An 11,844-nucleotide genomic window follows, 5' to 3' on the forward strand; every position below is an offset into this window, starting at 1 on the left:
GCGGGATGGGGAGGTATTTGTAAGCAGATACGGTGGGAATAGCCCACTCTCTCTCTTGCCTGTCTGCCCCAGAGGAGCTTGGGCTGGGTGCTGTAGCAGAGCAAAGTTTGCTTTGACAATCATTAGTTTCACAGGCGTGTAATGCCCCCTGCAAGCCTAGAGGGCTCTGATGAGGGACTGTGGGCAGCAGAGCTTGGCAGAGGCGGCCCCCAGATGGGGTGGGGTAGGGAGGGAGGGAGCCTGCTGCTGCTTAGCCGACAGAGCACGGAGGAAATTGGATGAAGGAAGTGGTAGTTTTGTGATGTGAAGGTCAGTGGGGGAGAACAGAGGTTTGGTTCATCAGTTCATTAATCAATTGTGAAACCCTGACCCAAGCAACAACCTCTTACACGCCATGCTATTAGCAGATCCTATTGAGTTGTCTGCCGAAATATATGGCTTTATTTCTGGAACATGTCAGAAGCCCTTGTGGTTAACATTCATCCTAGGCGTTAGTCCACTAAACGCAGCGGGGTGCCTAAATCCCTGCGCCCGCAGCTCTTATAATCGGAGAGCCAGAAATCAAAAATAGAACGAAAAGTGGAGTGAGTGGCTAATTTGCTCATTCCGTTAGTGCCAGCATTAAACCCACTGCGGCAGGGTCCTTTTGTCTTGCAGCGCCCCTGACACCAAATTGGACAATTCAGTGGCCAGCCATATGGAGGTGGCTGCAGAGGTGAACCGGATACCAGGCAAGAGAAGAGGGTTAATATTTTTTTATTAGCTGAAATAATTCCAGTGTAGCATAGGAACCTCCATACAAATGTTGAAAATGTCCCCGGGATGAGAGGATATTTTGGGCGCAGTAAAATGTCAAATAAACAATCTGATAAGTAGCCTACAGGTAGTTAATGTGTTAAAATCGGACTGTGTCAGGAGGACAATGTTTTTTTTGTTTGTTAATTTAATGCTGTTTTTTGTTTTTTATCACAATTCAATATATTTGTGAAACATTTACGCGTAGGTCGAAAAAATACAACTATGGTAGCCTATAAATGTCATAATCAAAGAAAATAAATAAACAAGACCTTTTCTTGCATCATAGTAATTGCGTCTCGACAGTGCTTTTGATTCTGCCCTTAGGACATAAGCTCTCATTGGTCTAACTTGGAGGCTAAAGCTCGAATCTGCAATTGATGTTTGGGTAGATTATATCTGTGCAACAACAAATTATAATTGTTGCTGATGTTTCATGTTTTGGCAGAAGAGTCAAGCGTACGCACCTGTTCTCCTTACCTCCTCTCCCAGACTCCAATCAAATCACAGCATTCCAGCGGGATGCACCCCCCTGTTCATGTCAACTCGCCGCCTAGACAGACAGAGGACGCGCAGTAGCCTGAACTGCTATTCTTTTACATGCTGAGTCTGACACTTCACTCAAACACTGAATGGGAGTGCGTTGTCTATCGTATGGCAAAAGAGGCGAGACTTTATCTAAAGAACGTTTTCTCTTAAAAACAGGATTTTCATTTTAGCCAACCGCCGGACTTTAGCTGTGAGGTGCATTGCATTTTGGAGTAGCCCACTGGTTATGCCGCAAACGATTCCCTGCGCTATTCTCCGATATCAGACTTGCACTTGAGAGATAGTACAACAAAGCGAAACGATCATAATTATCCTAACTGAACAGACACTGGAAATAACTGCACGAGTCCTGCCAGTTAAGTCCTCCAGGTGCGTCTCGGGACGGACGGACTCGATGCTGCGCACGATAGACACCGGACTGCTCTAACGGGACCTGGCGTCTCCAAAACTGTCCAACTTGTCCTCGTAAAAGCAGTCAACATGATTCTTCTTGGAGTGCTACTGAATATTGTCATTAGTGGTAAGTGTGACCCAAACTAGGTTTTAGGAATCTATTCGCCAGTTTGGCAGTATGGGTTAGGCTATAATAAAGCCGTAATAATCTATTTTGAATGGGTAATTTTTCTCTATCCTAAACCTGAACCCCATGCTCCATGAATTTAGCCATAACTCTTCTGTGGCTGTCCATGCATTTAAGTTTCAGAGCTGTGCTAAAACGCATACAACAGCCTATTTAGAGTGATTTCTTTCCACGCCGTCCCTTATGCCTCAGAACAGTTGCATGCCTTACCCAATTCTTCTCAGTTTTTTGTTTGTTACAGTGATCAGTTTGTCAGGCAGAACGCACAGGCTCTGTTTTCTGTCCCGCTTTCTCCATCTTTAATAATATTTTATCGTATAGCCTATGTAGACTACCCCACTATCTCTTATATTATACCTACCGTGTGACTCCATTATTCTTGCAAATAGGACGGGATGTGCAGGAAGCCTAGGTATGGTGTGATCATGATGGTGTTGTCTGTTATGAAAAAGTGACCGCCACGTCGACCCTAAGGCTATAGCACATTCATTAGATTCTTCTCTTTTTTTAACATTTTGCAGCTCCATCTCATTACGTCTAGATTTTTGTTTTTCAGTTACAGACACTGCATTAAATGCACTCCATTTTTCATAGTGTACATAGACACAGCTAGATCTATGAAACTCTTGAAGAAACAGCGTTTGAATTCTCACAGATTGTCAGTGACGAGCAAATACGGAAAAAAAGTTCAATGCAACCTACGGTGGTCGTTCGCATGAAAGAAACGATTTGGTTTCCCGCTTCAAACTCTGCGACAGTCCGATTTGAGTCCGTCGGCTTCTCATTTGAGTAGCAGCAGCAATGTCATAATCGAAGAGTCGGCAGGTTGAGCCTAGGACAGAGGTGACCGCAGTGTTTGACTTCAGACCTTTGACTTAGAGGCCTAGGCAGTGTCCTTGATGTTTATCAGGCTACACGGTTGTAAAGACCAGAGATGAGGAATACCCGTAGAGGTTCTCCTTAACTTTCACAATGATACAATCATGCATTGCAAGCTGACAGTTATTTTCCCTGACCAACCAAAATCCTTTGCATAGATAGAGACGATTTGGGCTTACCATCAAAACTAAAACTGTAGGTCATATAGCATATCTTAAACAGGGGTTCCCAATTTTTTTTTAAAAATCCCAATTGTTTCTTACAAAAACATGTTTTTATCTGTATGCATATGCAATTGTTATTTTAAGGGAATATGATTACTTTGTAGATTAGCAACAGCATTAAGGCTGAAGTAGGGATGGTCTCTGTTAGCCAAGGGGTAAGATTTCTGCTGTAGGTTATTTGAGGCCATCCGATTCCAAATCCCAGATATCAGCTTTGATTCAAGTCACCTCATAATGATTTGCAAATGTTCCTTAGCCTAAGATTTGTGGCTAAAGAAAAAAACAGTCATGCCAAAAGTGTGACTGCGAGCATTGAGAATAGCTGGATGGCTGAAACGTCTGCTCTTGCTCTTTATTAAAAAAAAACTTGCTGCTTTTGCCAAGACTTTGTCTAGTTACCTTTTCCAAAGTGCGAACCACTCATAGTCTCTTCCTCACAATATTGGTTCTAACGCACCTGGACTAAAAAACTGTCATCTGAGCGCAACAATACTTCTTTGCCTTATGCCAAAAGTGTTTAACATTTTAATTGGTGTTTTTCCAATACAACCCAAAACCAGAACTTTACTTAAAAGCTGAAGGAAGACATTTTCAAGAAAGAAGGCCTATGCTTTTGGTTACTGTGCCTTTTATTCTCTATAAGCTATTTATTTCTGCATTCAAGAAATTGAATATTACATCTGGTGCTTTCTGTGTGACAGCAACATGGCACTCTCTTCTCTCACTCACTCTAGCTTTCACACACTTAGGGAACAAAAAAACATAATTGGCTTTCAATGTTTTTCAAGTTGGTCCAGCTTAAGTGAAGGTGCAAACATGAACAGTTCAAGTAAAATACATCATTGTAGGAGTTTCTGGCAGAATATGTGGAAAAGTTGCAGATGTCACTCAAGAGAGATTATTTTATCCCACAGTCCTTTTGTTGTGCTGAGTAAATTATTTAATCTCACTCCTCTTGTCTTGACTCCATCCACTGGTGCATTATCATATTTCACTGTGTCATATGCTGACATTGAGTACCAACCACAACAAATATTTTCTCTTCATGGATAGATGCATGTGTACATCATTAGACAAATATTCAGATGTTACATACCAAAGTACCACAGCATTCCTAGCCACAAGCTAATTTGTGATGATAGCTGACATGCTACATTGCTTTGACATCTGATCCAATGGCGCCAAATCAGACTCATCTGCCGTGTAAAGGGCACATTAGTGGCTATAGCGTTTGACAGCAGGCAGACCAGAGAGGACAGAGCATATTTCAAAGGAGCGTGCGGGGGGGGGGGGACGCACAAACATTTAGAAAAAGCCGACCGTGACATAATGTGACATTTGGCCAGACCCACACACTGTATGTAGGTTGGAGTGACATGTGGTGTGACAGGGGACCGGGGTGGTGTGTGTGTGTGTGTGTGTGTGTGTGTGTGTGTGGGGGGGGGGGGGTGTTGGGTGCAGCTGGGGCCTCAGTCGGCTCAAGTGTGAGACGGAGCCGTGTGTGGATGAGGGGATGGAGAACGAGAAGGAGTGCGGGAGGTGTGGTGTGTGAGGTGGCAGAGGGAAGAGCTCGCAAAACAGTCTGTGGACAAGCAAGAAATGTGTGTCTGTGTGTGGAGGTGTCTCCTGTAGATAAAACTCTGAATGGTTGAATGCTTTTGGTCATGTACTGTGCATTCGAGTGTAGTATTTAAATTTTTGTGTATGTGTTCCCTTGAAATTTAAAAAAAACTGTATTGGGTTGTGTTTGTGTCCTGTTGGTGTACTGTGGATGCCACTGAGTGTATGCGAGTGTGTGTGTGTGTGTGTGTGGTGCGAGTGTGTGTTTGATCCTTGAAATCCGCAAAAGGAGGTGTGTGTGCGTGCATGTTTGTAGTTCAAAGTGAGTAGAGGTGTTTTTCAGTTGAAAATTGTGTGTGGAAAAGAGGGATATTTTCTGTGACGTTTGGGGATTGCTGGTTGAATGTATTCTTTTGAATTCTACAGCTTTTGTATGATCCTTTTTGTTGTGTGTGTTTTGTGGATAACCTTTGAAATGTGCCAAAGCAAATGGTGGAGCACAAACTTCAAAACAACACACACTAAATCTCCCTTAAAGGCCCCCTATGCAACATTTTCAACTTCAACTTCAAACTTCAAACTAAAACAGTTTAGAAATCACTGTGATGGTTAAATGACCTGTTGTAGTGAGAATGGTGGCTTTCCCTGACTCCCCCTATCGTCTCCTAGCGGAAAACCAGCCTTGCAAGATCTGCACTAGTGTCCCGGTAGTGTCTGAATCAGAAAGTCCTGTGAGAAGCGAGAACGAGCGAGAAACACAAAATGCTTAAAATTCTCTGGACATACAGACGCCCCCCTCAAGCACCGGTTAGCCATGCTGGCTAGCTATAAGATGGCTTCATTTTTTAGATGTTCATCATGGCAGAGCCAGCGAAAAGACCAAAGAGACGGTTATGAAATATGCACCCCAAAGCTGTAGGGGGAGCTCCGTAGAGAAAAATGCGACAACAAAAGTGAGAAATCGCGAATAAATGACTGGAGTTATAGAACGGCCCTTTAACTTTAGCGTGTAGTAATACTCATCCAGTAATACTTATATACCCATCAATCAGTGAGTCAGTCACCGACCACAGAACCAAATTTGATTAGCTGTGAAATGGAACTGTCTTAAACTTATTGGATTTGCTGTCTTTACAGCAATCAGTGTCAAAAGAGTGTGATGTAATCTTCCATAAAAATATATAAGTATAATATCTATACAATACATGGCAGCTGTATTGCATGATTGGCTGTCATAAAACCACTGACTTTTGTTATTGTGGGTGTGTTGAGTCATGTTGTTTATTAGACTAATGAAAAACTAGGGATTTTTTGGGTTACTTCTTATCGTAGGGATTGTATGAAAGTGTTGCTCTAGTTGTCCTGGTCAATGATCTCCAGTTCTCCACATTGTTTCAGTGGTGGGATATAGAATACTGTGTTGTGACACAGGTCATAATGAACTTACCCATTAGCAGGAATAAAACTTGCACCCTTCCATATGTTCAGTGGCAGACTGACCTCCATTTTTGTGAACGGGCCTGGGATGTTCTGTGCGACCTTCAGAAAGTGGAAAATCAGTCATCTAATTTTCCCTCCTCTTCTTCCTCCTCCTCCTCCTCCTCCTCCTCCTATCTCTCTCGGCTTATCTGCGGGAAGGAATGCATAAATAAGTAGCTGTAAAAAGCCCCTCACCCTCCAAACCCCCACCCCCCTTCTTTCGCAGTCCATTCCCATTACAGTCAGCCAAAGTGACATTGATATTTCCCGCTCCTAGGGGGGTGCCAGCGATGCAGGGTTGTTGGCACTATTACAGAGCAATCTGTGTTTCCTCACGGAGGGCAGGCCGAGGCGTATTCTCATGACAAAACAACGAGGCCCCTAAGTCCCACTGTCCCGCAGTGCAAGCGCAACATATTTTTACATTTGGAGACTGGGAGGCAGACAGATTGATGCCACCAGGATGTCTTCCTATCATAATAACAACATTGCGGGGCGTGGGTTATGGGCAAACACTACTCTGGGGTAATCAACAAACAGAAATGTAGACAGTTATCGCAATACAAATAAGCAGCTTACACCCTCGGAATGTGATCTTTGCACGTCAGAAGCAAAAATGTGTGTGTGTGTGTGTGTGTGTGTGTGTGTGCAGTACATGTCACTTGGTACCATTTTGTGAATGTCATTGTTCTCTTACAAAGCTGAGAAAAAAAGTTGCAATGACAATTAGATTTAAGAGAAAACCCCACAGTTGGGTGTTTCACCTGCCTTTCAAAGACCTATCTCAAAAAAGCACAGACCTTACCATTCACCATACAGACCTGCCTTGATGAATTCAATAGGCCGGATGCATTGACATGTAAATTTTATTCCTGTAGAACAGGAAAACTATGCTTGCACTCTTATCATTTCCATATGAATGTCCGTTTGCACGCAGTAATGCAGCACATGTTATATTACCATCCGCGCCGAGGAATTTCATGTCCCTGTCACCTTGTGAGGCTCGGCGGTCCGCTCCGACAGGTCTGGACAGGGTGTCGCCCTGTCTATAAACTGCTCGGCTAAGAAATCAATAGAATGTGCTACAGGCTGGCCTTCCGTGGGCATACATCTCCTCCCGCACTCCTCTCTCAGCACTTTTATGAGTTTAACTTCTGCCCCCTTTTTCGCCAGTCCTCCCCAATGCACCATCTCATTTCAAGCCATCCCATCTCCACTCTCTTCTTTTCTTCTCTGAGCTTCCTTTCTTCTCCTCGTCGCATCTCTCCCTCTCCACCACCAACCCCACCCCACCCGTCCCAACTTCTATCTGCGTGACCTTGCTACAAGTGCTGCCTGAAGCGATGTGTGTCAGGTTTTCACACAGCGTGTAAGGAAAAAGGCACACCGGCGTAAACTTATTACCATAATTATTACTTCTCTACCTGACCAGGTTCAGAAGTGCCAGTCTGCTCATGATGTGGTTTCTAATTATCTGCTGGTGAGTTCAATGCAGCCGCGTTCGCTTACTCGCTCAAGCTCCACCACTGTGCCTCGCCGCGAGGGCCAGGTTCTTTGTCCATGAATGTGTGTGTGTGTGTGTGTGTGTGTGTGCGGCTGGCAGTGAGGCAGGTAAGGACAGGTAAGGGAGAGAAACGTAATAAGAGGACCAGAGGGGGCAGAGGAGAGGGTGAGGGGGGGACCAGAGGAGGAATGGAGGGAGTAGACGATGGGAGGGATGGTTTGAGGGGGGGGGGACCAGAGGAGGAATGGATGGAGTAGACGATGGGAGGGATGGTTTGGGGGGGGGGACCAGAGGAGGAATGGAGGGAGTAGACGATGGGAGGGATGGTTTGAGGGGGGGGGGGTGGCCGGGGTACTGAGGGAGAATGGAGGGGACCTGATGCTTATAAATTTGATACAGCACAAGGACATGAGAGAACATTGCAGAGGGATGAGGAAAGTCCATCTCACCTGTCTACTTTTTGAGTGTGTGTGTGTGTGTGTGTGTGTGTGTGTGTGTGTGTGTGTGTGTGTGTGTGTGTGTGAGAGATCTAAATATGGATGCACTCCTGAAGCAGCAGATATCACATTTGATACGTAGAAGTTGCTGTTCTGGACTGTTTTCCCCGAAAGTAGCGTAGAGTAACCACCACGGCAACTTGGATAGAGAGTGACTGTTCTAAAGGATTGGCTGTCTGTCTATCATTTGGACAATGGTAGATGTTCAACAATGCAATTCACGTCATGGCAAAGCAACTCAAGATCCATAATCCTATAATATACCGTCATTACCGCATATGACAGAAATATCCTTTCACAGTTCTCTCAAGATCTCATTTTGTAACTTTCCCTTCTCTGAGGATGACAGAAGAACTTTAAATGCCACCACAGCTCAGTGGTCCACAGCATTCTATTCCATTCGGCTGTGAAAGATACATAGGCCGAGCCCAATGACTGGGAAGCCATATCATGCATCTGATTATGGCCTTAGAAAAGGCCTGATGGCTAAGCTTCTCAGAAATATTAATGCACGGCTGAATATTTCAGCGGCTCTGTCTGAACTCGCTCTAAATCTACTTGCAGTTTGTGACACAGATCAGTGGATCGGAAGTGGGCTCTCCACAGCGGGAATGAATCTCTCCACTCCTCGTATGAATGCGTTTGGATCAGAGCATCTCTGTCTGAACACTAATTTTCGCAATTACTGTGCAGCCTCGTCTCAGAAGACAAAGTGGGGGGAATAAATCATTTGGCACCCCGGGCTGTGGATCTTGGCACAGCGTTCCACATTAATGGGAGAAGCTAAAACTTTACAAAATTCTTCAAAATATGCCTTAAATGTGTTAAAATTCTCTTTGACACCAAGCAACACAACTTAATGTACTTTGGGAGGTCCTTAACTGAACCTAGAAAAAGACTATATTAGCTTCTGTTGGAATGTTGCCTGGAGCCAAGTTCTTAATTTGAACATACTGAATGTTCGTTCGGATGTTCTAATGGCATATTGATGTGTTCTATGTCTATAAATGCATAGAATTTTCACCATGTTTGCTGTTCAGCTCAATTTGGTCTCAAACATTCGTCTACGTGGCATCATATCAATTAAAAGAGCTGCTAGAGAGAGCTGTGTGTCTCTGAGCATAAATAAGGAATCACGATTGTGCAGAAGTCCGCCTCTGGGGCGTCTGATCAGTGACATATGACGTCTAGACCACTGGAAAACTCGGTTCCCCCAAGTGTGAGCATGGCTGTGCATTCATATCAGGCGCACGGGAGGGAGAACCGTCAGAGATGTGGCAGGAGGGGGAGGAGTGGAGAGGAGAGGAGTGGAGACAGTTCTTTTTAGGCTAATGCAATTGAGTTTTCTGTCTGGGGATGATGGGGTGGATGACTGGGTGGGTGGTAGTGGTGGTGGTGGTGGTGGAGTTTGAGATGGGGAGTAGGGGGGGGGGGCAGGATGTCCTCAAATGTATTTCTATTACAGCTATTTGAAAGGATGGCAGGATGGCGGGATGGTGGGGATGGGGAGTGTCCTCAAAGTTGCTTACACATTTTTGTATATTTCCATATTTATGGGATACATGTATCTGTTTGTGCAGTCGTGCTTGCAGGTTAGACCATAGCAAATGCAGCTGTATTAGTCCCTAAAAAGAACAATGACAGCTAGCAATGAAAGACAGACTGGTCCAGCCCAAACAACGGAGTTTATGAATACATTTTCAAAAATTTCCCTTGGGATGAATAAAGTATCTATCTATCTATCTATCTATCTATCTAAATATATCACATTGAGAGATCTGACCTTCATTGAGTAAAAGTGATACAATGAAACTATCCCCAGAACCCAGATAATGCCTGAGAGCCCCTGAGGCAGAAACAATAGAAACAATGCTGTCTATTTTGGAAGAAGAATTTGAGACCAAGATGGTTGGTCTAGTGTGTGCGTGTGCGTGTGTTCGTGTGCGCGTGCGCGTTTGTGTGTGTGTGTGTGTGTGTGTGCGTGTGCGTGTGCGTGCGTGCGTGTGTGTGTGTGTGTGTGTGCGAGTTTGCCCTGCCACCCGCCCTCTTCGTTACGGTGTGACAGACACACGTGTCAGCAGAGCACGACGAATTACTCACCTGCTCTCTCTCCATCCCGACAGCGACACCGGCGCCCAAGGTCATCTCCTGCCACCACGGCGTGGCCCCAGAATGAGCTGTTTAAAAATAGCCGCCCGCTCCGCACCTGCATAAAACCTGCACTTCACTGGTTCGAAACATTATTTCTCCAACTTCTAAATTACTGTCCGCTGGTGTAAAAGTAAATCCCTGTAATATCACTCTGGGGGGCTGGGGCTGGGGGATGGCGATGGGGGATTGGACGACACGAGCGCATGAAATAACTTTCAGCAGGCAAATGGGCCAATTTCAGCTCTCAGTGCAATCTAAAGTTAAGCCCCTGAGTTATCATTGGAGCCATCTTTCAATTCTGCCGCAGCCTGCACTGTCCTGGGCACAGATCAGACCTCAGTCACACACTACACGGCCAAATAGACACTACAAATAGACCTGGATTGTGTGTGTGTGTGTGTGTGTGTGTGTGTGTGTGTGTGTGTGTGTGTGTGTGTGTGTGTGTGTGTGTGTGTGTGTGTGTGTGTGTGTGTGTGTGTGTGTGAGGGTTGAAAAGAATAGAGTGGATTTGTGGTTGGATTTAGGAATAATCAACAGATTAGTGCAACACAATGAGGGTGTGATACCTCTTAATATATGTTAAGCTTTCATGGTTCCAGGAGAAAATAAGGTTGGTGTTATGTATAAACAGTATATTTAGTACATGTACACTATATCACTTATGTTCTATGAACATTTTGTATCCTAACATACAGGATACTTTCAAGTGACCGTAAACGAAAAAAGAAAAAGCTGTCTTGTCATTTCTGAAAAAACTCACTCACACACACACACACACACACACACACACACACACACACACACACACACACACACACTGCACCATGCAGCAGTGTCGGATGTTTTAAAGCACACACACAGTCTGACACACACACACACACACACACACTAGCATGCACAGCACTGGCACACAGCGATGTAGTGTACTGTTTGAATGAGAGGGCCGCTGCAGGAGATACGATCAGAGACCTGCAGCATCAGCACGTCCAGAGGTGGAGAGGTGACCAGAGAGGGCGGCATGCGGTTGGAGAGATGGACACAGAGGCGGTGGAAAGAGAGGGAGAGAGAAGGAGTGAGAGAGAGAGAGAGAGAGAGTGGATGGAGAGAGATGGAGAAGAGAGGTGGAGGAAGGTGGAGGAGGGTTATAGCAGTGTTTCTTAACTGGTGGGTCGGGACCCAAAAATGGAACTGTTCTGGGTGGGTCTTGGAGTTTGTCGTTTTTAAAAAAGAAATCGATTTAAAATTGTACCTTATCAGATCTAATATTGGATCATTGTTTTAACAGACTTTATTCATAGTCAATGTCAGTCATTACCATGGACATAGACAATGTTTATGTGACAGGTCATGTTAGACATCATTTTAGCGGTAATCGCAAGTAGGCTAAGACCCTAAATATTTGAAGAAGGCTAGGATATGGAGTCACTTAAATTGAGGAGAAAATAGAACAAAAACTCCAATGTGTGGTGTGCAGTAAATGGCTGGCACATGAGAGGATGAAACCATCAAAACTAAAATGCCACATGGAAACAAGGCAGCCCTGTCAAAGACAAACTTGTTGAGTAGCCTACTTTGAAAGGTGACATCAGGAGTTAGCCTATAGACTTCACAAATGTAATGCAAACA

The 11,844-nt window shown here is 44.6% G+C and overlaps 1 protein-coding gene across 1 annotated transcript in view; it reads left to right on the plus strand.

Moving 5' to 3' along the window:
- The first annotated feature begins 1,416 nt into the window (after positions 1-1,416).
- Positions 1,417-11,844, plus strand: part of LOC143141025 (GDNF family receptor alpha-4-like) — a 30,104-nt gene continuing 19,676 nt past the window's right edge. Inside the window, exon 1 of the mRNA XM_076302246.1 lies at positions 1,417-1,864. Coding sequence (XP_076158361.1) covers positions 1,825-1,864 — 40 coding nt within the window. The 5' untranslated portion in view covers positions 1,417-1,824. The remainder of the gene's footprint in view (positions 1,865-11,844) is intronic.

The sequence above is a fragment of the Alosa pseudoharengus genome, unplaced genomic scaffold, assembly GCF_046254945.1.
Source record: "Alosa pseudoharengus isolate Yale_2024_CS ecotype anadromous, Long Island Sound unplaced genomic scaffold, YU_APseudo_1.1 YU_APseudo_1.1_scf_10, whole genome shotgun sequence".
NCBI lineage: Eukaryota > Metazoa > Chordata > Actinopteri > Clupeiformes > Clupeidae > Alosa > Alosa pseudoharengus.